The 21,225-nt window shown below is 41.5% G+C and overlaps 1 protein-coding gene across 8 annotated transcripts in view; it reads left to right on the top strand.

Annotated features, from left to right (window-relative positions):
• Positions 1-21,225, top strand: part of rptor (regulatory associated protein of MTOR, complex 1) — a 263,688-nt gene that overhangs the window by 200,929 nt on the left and 41,534 nt on the right. For all 8 annotated transcript variants that reach the window (XM_037764856.1, XM_037764854.1, XM_037764852.1 and 5 more), the window contains 5 exons: positions 663-818; positions 10,438-10,556; positions 17,463-17,566; positions 18,545-18,722; positions 20,300-20,410. In XM_037764856.1, coding sequence (XP_037620784.1) covers positions 663-818; positions 10,438-10,556; positions 17,463-17,566; positions 18,545-18,722; positions 20,300-20,410 — 668 coding nt within the window. The remainder of the gene's footprint in view (positions 1-662; positions 819-10,437; positions 10,557-17,462; positions 17,567-18,544; positions 18,723-20,299; positions 20,411-21,225) is intronic.

The raw sequence follows: 21,225 nt of genomic DNA, 5'->3' as shown, positions 1-21,225 counted from the left end.
ACCTGCTGTCACTTCTGAGCTCTCAGCCTCCTGTTTGTGTCGCTGCTGTGACTCAGACAGCTAAAGCTAGCTGTCTACCACTGCCAGACTGAGTAATGCATAAGCCCTGAGTGGAGTTAAATCACTGGCACTTGGTGAAGCGCGTAACCCACTGCTGACACCGTTTCTAATTCACACATTCTCAGTGCTTATTCCAATATGCAGCGGTGTTTATCATCAATAAGCACAGAGCAGAGCGTATTTCCACTCTCCACCAATCTCCATTTCCACATTTCAGCCTGCAGTCAGTTTAGAGGATGCATGGCCTTTAGGTTTGTATGAGTCGGAGTAATGTTTGGTCATAAGGAGAGTTACAGCAGGAGCTGACCGAGCCTGACGGCTGAAATTAAATTATGAGCAAGTTCTTGTGTCGGCATGTAGCCTCCAAGTACAAGGACCGCTCACACCTTATTGGATGTTGATTTGGCTATTGGCTTTTTTACAACAATAATAACCATAATAAACTTTATTTATACAGCACTTTTACAGCAGCCAAAGTGCTTTCTAGACAAAATAAGAGCCTCTTCTTCTTCCTCGCGCACTCGCATTACATTTATGATGCTCATGTTTTTTTTGCTGATTGGATTTGAGGGTAACAGTTCTGTGTGTTGTCCTTCATTCAGGTGGACCAGCAGCCTTCTCTCCTGGTAACCTGAGCACCAGCAGCAGCGCCAGCAGCACCCTGGGGAGCCCCGACAATGACGAGTACATCCTGTCCTTTGAGACCATCGACAAGATGAGACGGGTGTCCTCCTATTCTTCACTAAACTCTCTCATAGGTAACAACTCACCAGTAGTATTGTATCTCTACTACCTGTGGTGTTAGCATTAGCACAGCTGCTAGACTTCAGGCAGGGCGAGGTGGGAGGTTTATATGGCTGCCTACAGTATGGCTTTTATTCAAAACACATCATTGCTGTTCGTTCATCGTTTTTATTTTTTCACGTAAAAGTCAACTTACTAATAGGGCTGTCAATCGATTAAAATATTTAATCGCAATTAATTAAAAACTGCATTTAACATACAAAATATGCTCAAATCATAACCCAGCAAACTCAACTCCAACAGGCAACAACAGCTGTTGCTAAATGCAGTACCTGTGAGGGTTTCTGGACAATATTGTCATTGTTTTGTGTTGTTAATTGATTTCTAATCATAAATATATACATACATTTGCATAAAGCAAGTATATTTGCACACTCCCATGTTGATAAGAGGATTAAATACTTGACAAAACCCTCTTTAAGGTACATTTTGAACAGATAAAATATGTGTGATTAATGGTGGTTGAAAATATTTTAATGGATTGACAGCCCTAGTATTTATCCTATCATCATGATATCCATTTTCCATACTGTATTTCCCCTGTGTACAGTATGTCAGTTGTGCATCTAGAGACTGATGGCAGCATCAGTGATGTATTCCGTTGGATCATTACAGCAGGCTGCAGACAGTAGCTGGGACAGTGTGGCATGGTTTGACACACAGAAACTGCCATCCCATGACACTTCCATGACTAAGCTTGAGAGAAAAAAACGTAGGGGGAAATAAATGACCAGGAGAATGTGACGGCACCAGAGAGGAAGGCCTCAGGCTGCCCCTTGAGAGGGCGAAAGCCCTCAAACGAGGAAGGTGACAGGGACCAAAGCTCCAAGTCCAAGAATAGAACAAGTGTAAAAAAGATTTGCAGATGTGTAAAGGACAGTAGCGAGGGGGGGGTTAGACCCCGTGAGCCACTTGAGGCCATTAAAGTGCTTTTCCTCGTACACTGAACTCTAACCCGCTCACTTACCCCTGTTCTCAGGTGATTGGCGGGCTCCACCATGCGTCCTGACAGCCAGTTTGTGTGCGAGCAGGAAAACCATTAACTCATTCCCACCCCCTCAGGAACGGGGAAAGTGAAACTGGGGGTTCCCCCCCCCCCCCATCTCTCTTTCTCATTGTTGATTTAAAGTTATAAACCTTGTAATGTCCCAGCCTCCCCGTCACGTCCCAGTGTGGGACTTTTGCACGGCACAATGGAAATTGAGTCGAAATGGAAAATGGAATGGAAAAGTAAATTGAGCTCTGGAGAACAGTGAATTTGACTTGGCATGAAAGTAGATTCAGGGACTATAATGAAATTCCCTTTCCAGCATGTTTTCTTTGACTTGTTGCTGAAATGAATGGCACCTTATTTGAGGTTCAGCTCAGCTTCATATCGGTCCTTAGATTTCTTCTGCTCTTGAGATCAACTTTAACACAATCTGCTGCTAAAGGGATTTACACTCATACACATGTGCATATTTCGTTTTTAAGTCACATGCACATTTTTCTCTCTCACACACAGACGAAGTAAAGGTTATCAGATAATTGATCTGCTCTTTTTCCTCTTTGGGAAGATACATCAGGTCATCTTCTATTCAGGGATTTATCAACTAATTCAGATTCAATCCCACTAGGACTGTCCAAGTTACCGCCATAATAATGCTTTCACGCAAATTAGTTTTAATGCCACTAATTTCTTTAACGCATCAATGCAACTTACACTTTTTAGGTTTTAGCGGGCTTTTAAAGCTAGTACAAGATACCGGCATCATATGAAACTAGAAAACCTAAAGATTCCATCGGTACCAATCGTGTCATACTAGCTTGTCGCAAAGGAGGTTAAATAACGCTCCAAACGTACGCAAAACTTTGGCGAGGAAAAACTGGCAGTTTTCAAAGCGGTCCCTTGACCTCTGACCTCAAGATATGTGAATGTAAATGGGTTCTATGGGTACCCAGGAGTCTCCCCTTTACAGACATACCCACTTTATGATAATCACATGCAGTTTGGGGCAAGTCATAGTCAAGTCAGCACACTGACACACCGACAGCTGTTGTTGCCTGTTGGGCTGCAGTTTGCCATGTTATGATTTGAGCATATTGTTTTATGCTAAATGCAGTACCTGTGAGGGTTTCTGGACAATATCTGTCATTGCTTTGTGTTGTTTACTGATTTCCAATAATAAATATATACATACATTTGCATATAGCAGCATATTTACCCACTCCCATGTTGAAATGAGTATTAAATAGTTGACCAATCTCCCTTTTAAGGTTAATTTTGAAGAGATAATTAATGTGCGATTAATTTGCAATTAATCATGGATTATCACGCGAGTAAGTACACAACTAAACAAAATATATAACATAGGTTTAGTTGTTTTTTAGACATTTCAATGCAGAAATAATACATATTTCACCTTTAAGTCCCGTGTTCAAGTTAGGTCAGGGACCTTTGTCACGTCATGCTGCTCTATTTCTCCCCATCCCATATGTCCTGTCACTCCTCCTTCTCAAAAGCAAAAAAATGGGAATTCCCCATAAATTTCTGGTCGGCTCAGGTTTCATTGCATAAGTTAATTTGAATGCTGGGAAGAAACAAAAGCTTAGGTGTTCAGGCCTTCAGCAAAACATTCATACATACATTTGCATAACAAAGCAAGCCTGTTAGCCCACTCCCATTTTAATAAGAGTTTTAAATACTTGACGGATCTTCCTTTAAGGTACATTTTGAACTGATAAAAAATGTGCAATGAATTTGCGATTAATGGTGATTAACTATGGACATTCGTGATTAATTAGGATTAAATATTTGAATTGATTGACAGCCCTACATCCAACCTAAACCTAAATTCTGCCTTGTCTAGCGTTTCTTTTTAATGTAAAGGTATCATGGGATACCAAAGCTTGGGAGTTAATGTTTGATGAAAAAACAACAACAATAAAACCAGCCTGGCACAGCGCTTGCTCTCATTACCCTTTTTTCCAACAAATTTAGCATCGGATGTCCAGTTAAACCTTTTTCAAGCTGCTTGTGGGCCCTTAATGCCGGCGCGAGGTCCCCGTGTAAACAGGTTAAAAGACATATTGGCCCCTCGCCCACTAAGCTGCGCCCCCGCCACGGCTGAACGGAGTCCCAGCCTCCCAGCGCGCTTGTTTCTAACTCCCACCTCGCAGTGTGCAGCATGTATAAACAAGCAGGGCAGAGCAGATGAACGGATGTTGGTAGGAGCATAAAGAAATGGCTGAATCATATATTTGAGTGTCGAATTCCATGTTCTGTTTACATTGACGCTCCTGTTGTCACTTACATTCAGTTATCTAACTCAGCCGACACTTCACTCGTCATTTTGACTTTTTTTCTTGTTTTCTCATTTGCTGCTATCTCTTTGTTTGGTTTGAAGTTTTCTTCATAAGACCCTCGGGGCTTTGTGTTTCATCTCGCCTGAAAAATTCATGAACTCGCTTCTCTCTTTTTTTGGTATACAGCAGCATACATTCTCAGTTTTATCACATCTATGTTTTAACACTGCAAACAAACAGGAGGGAAAGTTGAGAGGTAAAGTGGCTCGTGTATTATAGCGTCCAAAACAAATTGAAACCATAAATGCTAAATGCAGCAGCTGCTGGACACTGGCCTGCAGAAAAGCAGCAGGATAACAAAACTGTGTGGGAGTCAGGGCAGAGCTGCAGTACTGATTTACATCTTACACATTCATTTTGTTTCTTTGTTTGTCTTTGCCTTCTTACTATAATTCATACAAATTCTACTTCATTGTAACAGCCACCCCAGGATCTCTGGGAGGCTCTGATGGAAAAGAAATCCAAATTGTCCGATGAGTAAAAGTTGATGTTCAGAGTTTGTTTTTGATTCGAAGTAATAGTAAAGTGTAGTGATTGGTATGCTAACATGCTCCCAGTGACATGCTGATGTCTAGCAGGTAGAATGTAAACCACGTTCACCATCATAAGCTAAATTCATACTTGCTGCTCATTTCCACTGAGGTCCACATGGACCCCCGTACGGACGACCACACGCTACCTGAAACGTGTGACCTGTTCTCCCCTCCTTCGTCCTCTTCTTGTTCAGCAGTTGCTTTGCTTTTCTAGTGAGCGTGTGTGGAACGTGTCTGCTTCACAGATGTCTGATTGTAGTGTGTGTAGAAGTGCATCGACTGTCCGTGTCGATGACGTGTGCAAGTCTGCATCTGTCCCCGACCGTGTACAAGTATGAACAAACCTTTAGTTTGACATGTTAGCATGCTAACATTTGCTAATTAGCAATAAATATTACAGCTAAGGTTAAGGCGTTAGTCTTGTGGGTATTTGTAGGGCAATAATTGCGATTAATCGCAAATTAATCACACATTTTTTTATCAGTTCAAAATATACCTTAACCCTCTTAGAACCACAATAGACCCGTTTTTGTCTTTTTTAGGGGGTCTTTAGGGGAGACAGCAGGTCAACAGTACATGTCACATAGACGTGGTGTACATCATCTGAAAGCTGGGAACCTGGAGCACTGTGTGTTGAGTTGTTCTAGTCATAAATCAGGAATAAACATGAATTAATTAATCATTTAAAATTAATGATAAATGTGTGTAAGTCTTGAGAACATTATGATCACAGTATATGATGGTTATACCCACAGATTTCTGCAAGAATTGCATTTTTTGGCGATTGTATGGCGAGCACTTGTGTTGTGTAAACTGCTCAGAAACCCCCTTATTGTCAGTCTAGCTAGGAAAGCCATCCATCCTCTGAATGCTCTAGGTCTCTAGTCTGATCCATCCATCCTCTGAATGCTCTAGGTCTCTAGTTTGATCCATCCATCCTCTGAATTCTCTAGGTCTCTAGTTTGATCCATCCATCCTCTGAATGCTCTAGGTCTCTAGTTTGATCCATCCATCCTCTGAATGCTCTAGGTCTCTAGTTTGTGGCTGTAGAGTTTCATGAGGCTGTGATTATCCTAAAGGTCACCACAGGTCATTTTATCAATGAGGTCAGGTTTCAGAATATGGTCTCACTACGATGAAATGTCTCCTATGGGGACTAACATCATCACACATGAATACAGATGGGCTCATTGGACCCACAAGAGTCTCATCTTTACAGTGATACCCAATTTATGTGATTCAAGACTGTTTAGGGACCCCAGTATGCAGAAATATTCAAATACATTATTTTAGAATAGGAGACAATAACACATTTATACTGCATGAAAAAAATTGCATGTGATTATCATAAAGTGGGCATGTCTGTAAAGGGGAGACTCGTGGGTACCCATAAAACCTATTTACATTCACATATCTGGAGGTCAGAGGTCAAGGGACCCCTTTGAAAATGACCAAGACAGTTTTTCCTCGCCCAAATCCCTCCTTTGTGACAAGCTAGTATGACATGGTTGGTACAGATGGATTCTTTAGATTTTGTAGTGCATGTGATGCCAGTATCTTCACTCCAGCTTTTAAACTGAGTCCACTACAACCTAGAAATTGTACGTTGCATTAATGTGTTAAAGAAATTAGTGACACTAAAATGAATTTGCGCTAACACATTATTATCACGTTAACTTTGACAGCCCTAATATATATTCACTCAACATGCAGAGCATCGGGCTGGAAAAGGGGCAAAAATTAGCGCGTCCATCTGGCTGTCATGTTTCCATCACTGTCGATTGGAGCTGGAGCCAATAAATAGCCGCGATTACTGCAGCGCCCAGCAGACCGGAGTTTGTGTCCTGTCAAAGTCAATTTATTTGTCACGTAACTTCCGTACTTAAGTTACGCCACTTCCGGTGTTATTTAAACCCAAACCACGATCTTTTCCAAAAGCTAACTAAGTAGTTCTATTTGAAAAGCCTGGAGCGGAAATTGACACATGCGTCACGTGTTGCTGGACATTCGTATGGAAACGCACAAAAAATACGTTGTTGAAAGTCGTGCTGAGTGTCACGAAAAAAAAAGGGAAATTCGTGTCTATGTACACGAATCAAATAGATTACATTTCGTTACTATTTCACAAACTGCTTTGAGACTGTGTTGCTTAACAAAATGTCATGGCAATTCATCCAATAGTCGAGGTATCTCATTCTGGTATAAGGCCAGCTCTGGTTCAGGAGGTAAAGCAGGTCATCCCTGAACTAATCACAGGGTTGGCGATTTGATCCCCAGCTCCTGTCTACAAGGCGATGTGTCAACCCCAATGGATGGTCAGGCCAGCAACTTCCATGCTATCTCGCTGCCATCGATGTGTGAATGGATGAATGAGAGGCAGAATTGTAAAGCGCTTTGGACAAAAGCGCCATATAGCTCCATTAAATGCCTGATAAAGACGTCTAAAGTAACACTATGCTTAACATTTCCTGTATCTGCGTTGACATTTACATTTTGTCACATCAAGGGCTTGGATTTACTCCTACCTGTGTCAGTGTATTCCAGGCACACTCCCATTCAAAGAGCATCACAGATGTGATTTGGTGCTGCTTGCACTGCTTCCATCTCCCTGTGAAATATGGTTAAAATCTGTCTCACTGAGGAGTTTCTCCTCCTGCTTTCAAATGTTCTGATGCATTTTTTATGCCTCAAACATTTACAGCTCCAAAAATCGCTATGCTGTGTTAAAAGTATTTTATGTCATCTGCCAGAATTGAGGAGGCCATAAAACAGTGATGCAGTGGTTCATTTAGCCGATAATTAACATCTTTACTACTGTACATCCATTCCACTGTGAGCGAGTCCTTGTGTCAAGTCAGGACAAGTCACTGGTGCAGCGCTCAGCGCTCAGCCAGTGAGTAATGTCAGCCGTCACGTCCTCTCATGTGGACTATGTAGAGGCGCTGCAGCGGTAATTTGTGTGCACTCGTAATGTAGCGCGGCAGTTAGGTGGGAAAGGGACCATATTTCACATTTATCAACTGGCTGTTTACTGCAGCAGGTAGCGCGCTGGCTAGCCACCGCTAATCACATGCTGCCCCTCAGGCTACAGCCTAATCACCTCTTTTACTCACCCTCTCACTCACCTTTTCATCTCTTTCCTCTTCATTCTTCTCATTCTCTGTCCTCTTTCTCCATTTTTCTTTGCCTTTCTGACTCATCTCTGTCGTATCTCACACAGGCGTCTGAAATATCTCATCCCTCCCTGTTCCCTTTTTTCCCTCCATCTTTACTCCTTCTGGCCTCTCTGCTCCTTACCTCTTCCAGATTTCTCCTTGTGCTTATTGTATCCTTCTGTATCCCCCAGCTGTAGCCCTCCATCTCCATCCTCCTCCCCCTCCGGTGTCTCCCGTCTTTGAAGCTTGGGACCATTGAACCCTCTTGGCGCTCTCTGGAGAAGAGCTGTAAGAGGGCCCAGGCTTCAGTCGGTCCCACTTTGCCACAGCACCCTAAGGAGTTTGCAGCTCCGGGGCTCGGCCTGTGTGCCTAATGTAAAAGTGAGGACAGGGCAGCAGGGAGGTGATAAAAGGAAATGAGATAAGAGCGGTCATCCTCACAGTTCAAATTCACAGGACCACCTGCATGGTTGGGAAGATCTGTGGAGGAGAAGGAGAGAGAGGAGGACACAGAAAAGTGGGGTCGAAATGAGAAACGGCAACAGTTGGAGACTATTACCCCTCCAGGGAGGAGAGAAAGAGGACAGATTGAAGCTGACAGACAAAGGGACAAAGCAGAAAAATACACAGCAACAGGGAAGGAGGCTCAGTGCACTGCAGAGACAACGTGCTAAAGAAAGTAAAAGCCCAAAATTAGGGAGGGTGTGTGGAAAAGAAGGGGGTTGTTGCTAACACAAAGAGATGCTCGACTGGCAGGTTGAGGCCCTGAACAAACCGATGACGAGAGGGCTGGAGAAGATGGCAATGGGCAAACAAGCAGTCAGAGGTTACTTAAATATCAGGGCTGTCAATCGATTAAAATAGTTAAAGCTAACTAGTAAATAGTTATTTTTATAAAGCGGTCGTTATATCGTGACGGTATTACATGAAACAGGTAACCTGAAAAACATCATGTTCCTCGGTGTCCTTCGGTGCTCCTAACGGCATCTGCAAGATTTCACAGACCGGAGGAAAACAAGCAGTCAGAGCTGATCTGAGGTCTGCTGTCCAGCTGCTGTCTATGAGAGCCAGCTGTCAATCACTCACGAACTCTGATCAAACGGTCAAACTAGGCAGCGCTGATCAAATATGAATCAATATTCTGTTACTGTAATGTCTATTTCTCTCCTCAGATTTTCAGATAAAATCTGTTGAAGTTCTGGTCACATGACCGGAGCACAGCCAATAGGAACGCTCTCTCAATGAAATGACCTGTGATTGGTCAAAGTCTCCCGTCACCGGCTAGATGTTCTAAAGCCTGAAAACAGAGCCATGAGGAGGAGCAGAAGTCTAGTTTTCTCTCAGAACACTTGAATTACAATATGCTGAAAGGTTATTATCAAATGTTTGACCAATGATGCTAGAAATATTCTGCCTACTGCAGCTTTAATCACAAATTAATCGCACATTTTTTTTATCTGTTCAAAATGTACCTTAAAGGGAGATTTGTCAAGTATTTAATACTCTTATCAACATGGGAGTGGAAAAATATGCTGCTTTATGCAAAAATGTATGTATATATATTTATTATTGGAAATCAATTAACAACACAAAACAATGACAGATATTGTCAAAAAAAACTCACAGATACTACAGTTAGCATAAAAAATATTCGCAAATCATAACATGGCAAACTCAAGCACGTGTGATTATTATTAACCCATTTACATTCACATATCTGGAGGTCAGAGGCCAAGGGACCCCTTTGAAAATGGCAATGACAGTTTTTCCTCGCTGAAATTTTGCGCAATTTGGAGCGTTATTTAACCTCCTTTGTGACAAACTAGTGTGACATGGTTGGTACCGATGGATTATGATACCAGACTCTTCAGTCTAGCTTTAAAACAGATTTTATCACTAGAACCTAACCTTGTATTAATGTGTTAAAGAAATTAGTGGCGTTAAATCAAAATTTGCGTTAACACGTTATCATCGCGTTAACTTTGACAGCCCTAATAAAAATGACAAGTTCGAAAAACAAACTGAGCGAAATTGGGAAAATTGTCACCCTTCACTGTGAAACAGATAGTGAAGATTAGAATTACTACAGACGAACGAAACCACCACACAATGAGAGAGAGTTCATTTGCATTCATGATAACAGCGACACTTGACAGCAATGAAACTCCAGTGGATGAGGAGAGCTAGCTGCGTGTGCGCGTGCGTGCGTGCGTGTGTGTTGATTAATGATATACATTACCTGACACTGGAGGTCATTTTCCCTCAGCCACCTCAACACATCCAACAACTGAAGGAGAGTGAATTGTCTCGGGGTGGGTAGCATGATGCTAATGAGATGATGGTGCATTACCGCTCAGGCTGTTAGCTGTGCTGTGTTAATGAACATGGATGGGCGTGATGAGGGTCACACCAGATGTACAGTGTGTATTCATCCACTGTATGATTTGTGTGTATTGTCTAACACTTTGCCCGCCAACAGAATTATATTTGAAATTCAAATATGTTGAACTTGTTTATTTGCTTTGTGCGTTTTTTTCCAGGTGTGTCCTTCAACAGCGTTTACACTCAGATCTGGAGAGTGCTGCTACATCTCGCTGCAGACCCGTTTCCTGAAGTATCAGATCTGGCCATGAAGGTCCTCAACAGCATAGCATACAAGGTACGTCTTGTTGCTTGTCCTTCTGCATGAGCTAATGTAAAACGTGAAGCATAAAGTAGTAGTAAGATCTCAGAAATGGAGGACTAACTTGTTAATTTGTGGCAACAACACAAGTGTTTATTTAACGTGTCTCCATGACTTCATCCATCCTTCCTGAGTTTTCAGTACAAAGTAAAAGCTAACATCTGTAATTCTTCCTGCCTTCGTCCACCATGTCTCTTTACATGTTTGGTCGCGAGAGATTTTGCAAGATTTCTGAGGTTTTCTGAGTTGGGACTCTTGTTGTTCATGAATGGAATCTGTTAGTGTGTGTGGTGTGCTGTTTTGGTCTCTCACATGTTGGATCCAAGATCTGAGGCTTTTTCACTGCCGTACTCATCAGAGGTAATCCTGAAGATGAGGATCAGCATTTTGTAGAGTGTAACATGATGGGGGTGCAATAATTGACTCTTTGTCTCTTTATCCGTATGGCAGTTCTTTTCACCGCATGGTTATGCGGTGAAAAGGATCTGTTTCCAGCACATACGCGCCTCCCCCCTTCCGCTGGCATTTCCCTTCCTCCAAAAGGCCATTACTTTTGTGCAAATGCAATTAAGGGCCAATGACTCCCCCAGGCTTGGCAGAGCAGAGCAGAGCAAAGAGGCTGCCGTAACTTAAGGAGCCATAATAACCACTATAGTCCACCACCCATCCTAACCTTCAGGCTACATTTCTTGTGTTTTCTACCACCAACACCAATTGTCCCCCCAGTTACCTTCAGAAGAGCACCATCTCTGCAATGAGACTCCCTCCTGGAGTGCAATAAAAAGCAGCAGGACTTGATTTACAATACAACGCCATCGAGTTCTCTTCTACCAGCTGATGCATCGTTCTGTCTGTGTGGCACCACAACACACTTCTGTCCTAGTTGTTTGTACCTGCAGACCTGAAATCAACTGAGCAAGCAGTATAGTGTCATATTTATGAAAATTACCACTCTGACAGCCAACATATGGGAACAAACATATTTTCAACAATTCTGTAATCCGAGTGGAGATGATTGGACCTGAAAAAGACACAATTCCACGTGCACTGCACCCGCCCCACATCTTCTGTGTCATTTTCACGGATCTGTTCATTGTAAGAGCTGTCGATTTTAGGCTTTAGACGTGAAGCAAGTCAGACTTGATTGATAAAAATGAGGACTTGACTTGAGCCTTCACTGCCTCAAGACTGAAAACCTGAAGGCACAAACATTAAATACTCAAGTTTTGACCTGTGCAGACTGTGGAGAGAGAGGAGTATATACACTGATCAGCCATAACATTCAGACCACTGACAGGTGAAGTGAATAACATGGATTATCTGGTTACCATGGCACCTGGCAGTGGGGGGGGATATATCAGACAGCAAGTGAACATTTCGAACTTTGAACTTTGTGTTGGAAGCAGAAAAAATGGGCTAGCGAAGGATGTGAGCGACTTTGACAAGGGCCAGATAGTGCTGGCTAGACGACCGGATCAGAGCATCTCCAGAACTGCAGCTCTTGTGGGATGTTCCCGGTCTGCAGTGGTCAGGACCTACCAAAAGTGGTCCAAGGAAGGAAAACCGGCGACAGGCTCAGACCCGAGGCTCATTGATGCACGTGGAGAGCGAAGGCTGGCCCGTGTCGTCTGATCCAATAGAAGAGCTACTGGAGCTCAAACTGCTGAAAAAGTTAATGAAGGTTCTGATAGGAAGGTGTCAGAACACACAGTGAGGAGCAGTTTGTTGCATATGGGGACCGGTCAGTGTGCCCGTGCTGACCTAATGTTATGGCTGATCAGTGTGTATACAGTATATTGCTTATGTTAATCGCTAGCATAGACCTAACCACTTTTTATGGCCAGGGAGAACATTTTCCATGGATCCCCTCTTAATCGTAACACTGATTAAGTATCATGAATGGTAAATTAAAAACAGTTAAGTCCCACTAAATGTTAAAGTAACGTAGACCCAGCAGTTCAAGTGGTGCTTTTAATGTTCTGTAACTGTAGCATGAAAGCATGGTGGAATTAGAACGCTAGCTAGCTAATTAGCCATCCGCTAAATTAGTCAAATTTAACAAGTTAATGCCTCATCCACACTCTTGTCGGACTTGTCTTGATTGATTTGACTCTGACTTGTCTTGATTGATGTGACTCGTACTTGTCTTGATTGCTGTGACTCGGACTTGTCTTGAAAGATTTGACTCAGACATGTCTTGATTGATGTGACTCGGACTTGTCTTGATTGATGTGACTCGTACTTGTCTTGATTGATGTGACTCGGACTTGTCTTGATTGATTGACTCAGATTTGTCTTGGCTGATTTGACTCTGACTAGTTTTGATTGATTTGACTCGCACATGTCTTGATCGCTTTGACTCGCACTTGTCTTGATTGATTTGAGACTTGACTTGAAATTGTTTCAATTAAATTCAGATGTGACTTGAGCTGATTTTGAGTGAAGTAATCTGACTGGGATGAGATCAAACACTCCTCTTTAGCTCTGGTTATAAACCTACATCACAGTCTAGCTCGCAATGAATCCAACCAATTAGTATGTGATACACCATGTGGCACTAGTGTCATTCATATCATACATACCATCATGACATCAATGACAAAACAGGGGTGAGGGATTGAAGCTCTGCCTGTCTTATCTGTATACCTGAAAAAAAAGAGGAAGAACAGTTTGACATTTAAAAAAAGAATGACATACAATTAACACATTTAAATGCCTTATTTTCTGAAGTTAATGAGTTATCATAGATGGAGCCCACATTAATTTTTTTTCTGGCAGAGAGCTCATCAGAGACAGCGTAATCAGAGAACATCCATCCCAAGTTCACAAATGTTAACATTAGCCTAACTGGGAATCCAGCTCTTTTAATTAGGATTTTAAATGTCAAATGTTATTGATTTGTAACAAAGAGAACAAGGTCAGCAGCTAATTAAAATGTACTTGTTCTCAGATGATGAAAGCACTAAATGTTTTTTAATAGCCCCGTCTAGCTGCATGATGCTGGGGTGAAAGCCCTGGGTCTTTTTTTTATCTTCGTGGCCTGTTCTTTTGTCTGCAAGTTTGACTCGTAACATTGGTAGAGAAAAGAAGAATTATATACTTTTTTTTTTTAAATTTAAGTCTGATTATTTTTACTTGACAATAAGGTGCAATTAAAAAAAACACTACCATAAAGTCCATAAATGTTTGAATGGACCTTGGGGAGACTATATTCTCCTACTCACTTTATTTTTCCATAATGTGTTAACTTGACAAGAAAAGAGTGTCTTCTTATCTTCTTATTGCCCTCGCCTGACACAGCAGATACCTCTTCTTACACACTCACCTCCACCAGCCACACCTTCCCTCCATCAACCCACCGTCTCTGCCTTGACCAATCCCCTCTCAACGTCACCACATACATTAAGCCGGTGTTTCCTTCAATAATTAAACAGGAACATTCAGGTTTTTCTGAGCCGTCATCAGCTTTCCCGCCTGCATCCTACCAGAGCTCTTGCTAATAGCGTGGTATGTGTACACGCACTAATTTTTTTTGCTCAGTTGACTTACTTTCCAGCCAATTAATGACGGAGGAAGCGGGTTGAAACAGGAGAGCAAGCTGTTTCCCAACGTGGAGAGAAGCAGCTGGTAGAACCGATTACCCCAGTTTCCTGCTAATGTGGGAGTTTTGCATATCACATTTTCCGGAAAACTTGTCAGCAGATAAGGCGTGTGGCCTCCTGCGTTAGCATGATGTTTGTTTACCACATGTTGATGATCCGCAAATGTTGATGAATAATCCATGAACATGTTGCATAATTGAGATGTTTTAACTGATGAGCTTGCAACTTCACATTCATACCAGCATCTGGTGAAAGGTATCTGGTATGATATTCTCTTTCCTTAAAGGGACAGTTCACCCCAAAATCCAAATATTTTTCCTCTTACCTGTAGTATTATTTATTAATCTAGATAGTTTTGGTATGAGTTGAAGAGTGTTGGAGATATCAGCCGTAGAGATGTCTGCCTTCTCTACAATATAATGGAAATAGATTGCACTCAGCTTGTGGTGCTCAAAGCTAGCTCATCTAGCACGACTGAGCTAGCTAACGTTACAGCTCAACCGAGGAGGACGCCATTAACGTTTACATGTGACGCTGTCATGAGCACAAACCTCTCGTCCATGAGTAAATGCACGCTTCCTTCTGCGGATTGATACTGTGGTATCGATACTTTGATACTCACAAGCTACTCACGAGCTACTCATTTCATATCGATTACTTTAAAAATAATATGAATAAAATTATATAAATACAAATATGGGTGGCTCTATCACTTCCAAACGTTTTCACCACTTTTGTATAATGCTTATGCCAAAACAGCCCCGACATATCTAGCTGACCCGTGTCACATGACTATGGAAACCATGTGACATCAGAACCTAGCGCACAGCGGCGCACAGTCGCACACTTCCACATCAAACATGTGAGAGAATTGCAGAAAGGAAAGGAAGGGAAGGAAATGAAAGGTATTGTGGTGCAGTGCTACTTAGATAAAAATACATCAAGATGCACTATTTGTGACAATAAAGTGCCACACAGCAATGCAAGTTCTTCTTCATATACATGTACTTAAAAACAACACACCCTGACAGTTATGAGGCTCATAATTTAATCATATTATTTCTGTAAAATACTGAACAATTTTTTTACACTTAGTAGCACAAACTTATACTTATATTTGCTTTTCTAATAAATGTGTTATTAATTACCAGTATGTGTCATGTGACTTGCCTTTGAGTGTAATATCTTTTTTTTTCTAAAAATGACCATGATTTTAAAAAATCACATACCCATTTAAGAAATGATCGGGATCGGTATCATCACAAAAAGTGTCAATTTAAAAAGTCTGCATTCGTCCATCCTAATTCTGCGCGGTGATACTGTTGGTGGGTGTAGTTCAGTAGAATGAAAATGATTCCTACATGAAACTACTCACAACAAGGTCTGTGGATTATCTGGAGTTTTTCAAATATATCTTTTTGGTGCTTGGAGCACCACAAGCCGAGCATCATCCAGCACCATTATATTGGAGAGAAGGCAGACATCTAAGGCCGATACCTCGTACACTCGGCAACTCAGACCAAAGCAATCTAGATACACTACAGCTAGGAGGAAAATATGTAGTTTTGATTTTGGTGTGAACTGTCCCTTTATGGCTTGAAATTAGGGCTGTTAAAGTTGACGTGATAATATCGCGTTAACGCAATATTTACTCTATGAAACTTGTGAATCCATTGGTACCAACCATGTCATACTAGCTTGTCGCCAAGGAGGTTAAATAACGCTCCAAACTTATGCTAAATTTTGGCGAGGAAAAACTGTCATGGCCATTTTCAAAGGGGTCCCTTGACCTCTGAATTCCAGATCAGTGAATGTAAATGGGTTCTATTTGGGGCAAGTCATAGTCAAGTCAGCACACTGACACACTGACAGCTGTTGTTGCCTGTTGGGCTGCAGTTTGCCATGTTATGATTGGAGCATATTGTTTTATGCTAAATGCAGTACCTGTGAGGGTTTCTGGACAATATCTGTCATTGTTTTGTGTTGTTAATTGATTATCAATAACAAATATATACATACATTTGCATATAGCAGCATATTTGCCCACTTCCATGTTGATAAGAGGATTAAATACTTTATGGTATGAACACACAATTTGCGATTAATCGTGATTAACTATGGACGATCATGCGATTAATCGTAATTACATTTTTTAATGACAGGCTGAATTAAACGCCTTACTAGAAATACATAATTGGTGGAAATTTGGTGACTTGCAACACTTGGACAAAATACAAGGTTGTTAATGGATGCACAGTGATTGTTGAGGGAATAAAAAGCTGTAACCTTTAATTCCTGACAGGATGATTAGCACTCATCTTCCCTGCTGCCTCTTTTCTTTTCTTTTTTTTAAAGATCCTTTTGTTGAGCTTTTACTTGTGTACAGCTGCACTTTGCTGCAACCTCTTTCTAACTCTCAAAAGAACTCCAGGAGGATTAATGCTGCTGTGTGGAGCTCCGCTTTAGTTTCTTTGCATGTCTGCCGTGCACTGCTGCCTTCACACACACACACTCTGCTACCCATCGTCTTTTTGACAAAACATCAGCATATCCATAAGTTGTTTATTTGCTTTTCCTTTTTTACGTCCTTCTCATCATATTGATCTTGTGCTTGAGTAGAAAGGTACTTCGATTAGTGACCGAGCTATTTCCATAATAACCCTTTCAGCCACTTTTATTGCTGTTTTCTTTCATTTCCAATTGCCTCTTAATGAAGCGCTAACAGCTAACCCCTAGCAACTGAAGTGGATTGGATGTGTGTAAACTTTGCATTGAAAACTTTCCCCCCTCCCTCTCAGCCTTTTAGACACACACACAAACAAAAAAATGCTCGCCGCAATTTTGTAATTAGCATAGAAATCAAATGGAAGGTAGTAAAATGTGTTTGCCTGCGTTAAATAGATTTACGCTGCACACCGTTTTCTCTCCACCTGGCTTGAGTAAACAACAACTCTGCTATTTATCAATGATGCTCTGCCTCTATTGTCTTTATTAAGTTTACCCCTCCCTTGTGAGCAGCCATTAGACAACTCACAATGAAGAGGTTATATTAGCAGCTCCGTCTAATGAGATAAAGTTCGGGGAATTTTGGCAAACTTTGTAAAGTGCTTCACTGTTACAGCGAGAAGAGTTTCCAGATTTTCTGTATTGTTTCTAAACCTGATCTCAGGTGTGTCTTCCTGACCCCTCCTCCCTTTTTAATCTCTAACTTCACATATCCAGTTGGATAACTTGATTAAAGCACGGATAATTAACCCGCAGTTTGTTTTTACGTGGACAGGCAACGATGAACGCTCGGCCCCAGAGGATCCTGGACTCCGGATCTCTCACCCAGTCGGCCCCAGCCAGCCCGACCAGCAAAGGAACGCACATCCACCAGGCTGGGTGAGGGAACATCTCACACACAAATGAACATCCACATATACAAAAAAGTCATTACAGTAAAGTCTGGAAACATATGCATCATGTAGGCAGCAGCCTTCCTTCTAACAAGACGTAGACACCATTTGATTTAATGAACTAAGCAGTTAAAGAATTAAGAATGAATTAATTGTTAACTCTTAGAAAAGGGTCAACCTTTTAAAATGCCTGAATTTGTTTTCAAGAGGGTTCTGACAAATGTTACTACGTAGCTGACGGACAGAATACATTACCAGGGCTCCAGAGTGCGACCATTTTGGTCACATATGAGACCAAAAATCTTTCGAGTGCGACTAAATATTTTCATTGGTCGCACCGGTGCGCCTGAAGGTCTTTCTCTCTCTGCGTGTGTGTCAAACCGTGCCCTGGACTCCTCCTCGAGCACCACCATAAAACATACCGCTAATTCAAAATCAAAAGAACTAGTGATTGTTTTTCGTCAAGAAAAATGCTGCGGTGCCCGTTACACCTGTCCGGTACATCGTCGGTTCTTCAATAGAACGAGGACCTCAGAGTGGCTTACATGACCAGCCACCAACGGTTCTTGAGTTTTTGGCCATAACTCAAGAATTCATATGCTAATTGTGAAAATTTCTCACAAATGTCTAACAGGACATATTGTATTTAGGGTGCATCTAAATGAAAAAGTTAGTCTGGAGCCCTGATTACATTTCATAACATATTGTAACATACAATAAACCACAGAGAAAATAATGAGCAGAAAAGACAAACTTCAAGTTATTAAAGTGATGACAAAATGATCACGCTAAATCCTGGATGTAAAAATACATATTTTATGATATAGGATGAATATGAACTATAAAACCAACTTGTTTCCTTTACTTGTTTCTGTGGACGCTAAGAGAATGAAAAGGAAAAGTAGACAATGTCTAAGTTCTGCCACTGTTTCCTGTCCTCATGTTCAAACCTCTGTTCCTCCAGCGGTTCTCCTCCCATGCCCAGCACCAGCAGCTCCAGTCTGACCAACGAGGTGCCCAAACCCCCCGCCAGAGAGCAGTCAGCCACACGACCTCCCTACACCCCCACACTGGGAGGACAGGCGCCCCACTCCCACCAGTTCCCCCGCACTCGCAAGATGTTTGACAAGGGACCTGAGCAGGTAGAGGACTATGGAAACACAATAGGATCAAAAGTATCATAGATGTGTATCACCATATCTGTGAATGTGTATGAATACACTCAAATCTGTCAATGTGTAAAAAACATTTTTATTAGGCCTATCAGTCAATTAAAATATTTAATCGCGATTAATCACATGATTGTCCATAGTTAATCGCAAATGAATCGTTTTCATATTTTATCATTTCTATCTGTTTATCTGTCAAATTGTACCTTTAATGGAGATTTGTCAAGTATTTAATACTCGTATCAACATGGGAGTGGACAAATATGCTGCTTTGTGCAAATATATGTATATATTTACTATTGGAAATCAATTAACAACACAAAACAATGACAAGTATTGTCCAGAAACCCTCACAGGTACTGCATTTAGCATAAAACAATATGCTCCAATCATAACATGTCAAACTGCAGCCCAACAGGCAACAACAGCTGTCAGTGTGTCAGTGTGCTGACTTGATTATGACTTGCCCCAAACTGCATGTGATTATCATAAAGTGGGCATGTCTGTAAAGGGGAGACTCGTGGGTACCCATAGAACCCATTTACATTCACTGATCTGGAGGTCAGAGGTCAAGGGACCCCTTTGAAAATGGACATGACAGTTTTTCCTCGCCAACATTTAGCTCAAGTTTGGAGCGTTATTTAGCCTCCTTCACAACAAGCTAGTATGACATGGTTGGTACTCATGGATTCATTAGGTTTTCTAGTTTCAAGTATCTTCACTCTATCTTCAGCTGAGCCTGCTACAACCTAAAAATCTAATTGCGTTAAAGAAATGAGTGTCGATAGAATGCGTTAACTTTGACAGCCCTAATATAAACAACTTGATTTCATTTTTGAATCCGTAGTGTGATCTCTAGCTGTACATGACATTTTGTTAACAAATGAAAATATTTGCACAAATCATTGCCAATATGTGAGTGCATGAAAGCGATTTGCACAAAGGTTTGCAGTTCAAATATTTGATTTCATTTGATCAAAACGTTTTTACACACATTTGAATTTATTCATACAAAATGTTTCCACACATTCCAACATGGTGATACACAGATACAATGTTTTAGACCTTTTCTGTTGAGGAGCACCTCTACTGTATGAGTTTATGTGTGTAACTCAGGCGTTGTGTGTGTCGAATGAATAGTTATTAGCAGCTGCAACGTTTTTAACTTGAAATGGGCTTGAGTAAAAGTTTCATATTGTATGTCCGTCCGGTCCGTTCTGGTGATTGATATCTCAGGAACACCTGGAGGGAATTTCCTCTAATTTGGCACAACTCAAGGATGAACCAGTTAGATTTCTGTGGTCAAAGATCACTGTGACCTCACAAAACACGTTTTTGGCCATAACTCAAGAATTCATATGCTAATTGTGAAAATTTCTCACAAATGTCTAACAGGACAAAATGCTGAAGTGAGGACATTTTGGACAGACATGGATGTAAACTGCAACTTGGTTTGCGGAGGAATACAACCGCAAGGCGGTAATTCTAGTATGTTTAGTTTAAGTCTGTGAATCGCTGACATTTTTGTGTGTGTGTGTGTGTGTTTCCAGGCAGCTGAGGACGGGGACGAGCCGGGCGGTCACAAGAACTACATCAGCGCCGCCCTCCAGACGGGCCTGTGTGATTGGAGCGCCAAGTATTTCGCCCAGCCTGTCATGAAGGTAGTGTCACTGTCTCTCCTGTTTTCAATCCATCGTTCCTTTTTACCGTCTTGGGTCTTCACCTGTGTGTGTGTGTGTGTGTGTGTGTGTGTGCGTGCGTGCGTGCGTGCGTGCGTGCGTGCGTGCGTGCGTGCGTGCGTGCGTGCGTGCGTGCGTGCGTTTTTTGTGTTTTGGGATTGTACATCCATCCCATTCTCATGAATATGAATTTCTTCAAATACGGCACAAATGTCCACTTGGACTCAAGGATGATCTGATTAGATTTTGGTGTTCAAAGGTCAAAGGTCACTGTGACCTCACAAAATATTTTGGGCCAAAACTCAATAATTAATTAGCTAATTATGACAATTTCACACAATTGTCTAACAGGATAAAATGATGAAGTGATGACATGGCTGGTTGGCGGAGGCGTACAACCGTGAGGCGGTAATTCTAGTTTTATTTAACGATAAGCCACAATGTTGTGCTTCACTGTGGCTTCACACAGGTTTATGGTAACATGTTAGTTGACCTTTTGCTTTGATGAAATGCAGACATTCTTACACAATATTTAATTAAAAAAGAAAACGAGCAAATTCATCTTTCCTTAACAGATAATTTAAAACCAATATTTTCTTATTCTTCCTCTGCCAAGCAATCCAATTCTTGAACAGCATCTTAGAGTGGTTGCTAAGCAACAAAGAAGTACTATGACAGGTAATTTATTTTTTCACATAAATATTTATATGAAGTGGTGTCATAGGTGCACGTTTGTCATGCATTTCACAATGGCTTCAAGAGCCATCTGAGGACATGAACCGTGCAAGCGTATTTTA

This window comes from Sebastes umbrosus, chromosome 3 (assembly GCF_015220745.1).
Source record: "Sebastes umbrosus isolate fSebUmb1 chromosome 3, fSebUmb1.pri, whole genome shotgun sequence".
In the NCBI taxonomy this organism is placed as follows: Eukaryota; Metazoa; Chordata; class Actinopteri; order Perciformes; family Sebastidae; genus Sebastes; species Sebastes umbrosus.
This window is presented reverse-complemented; position numbering and strand designations above follow the sequence as displayed.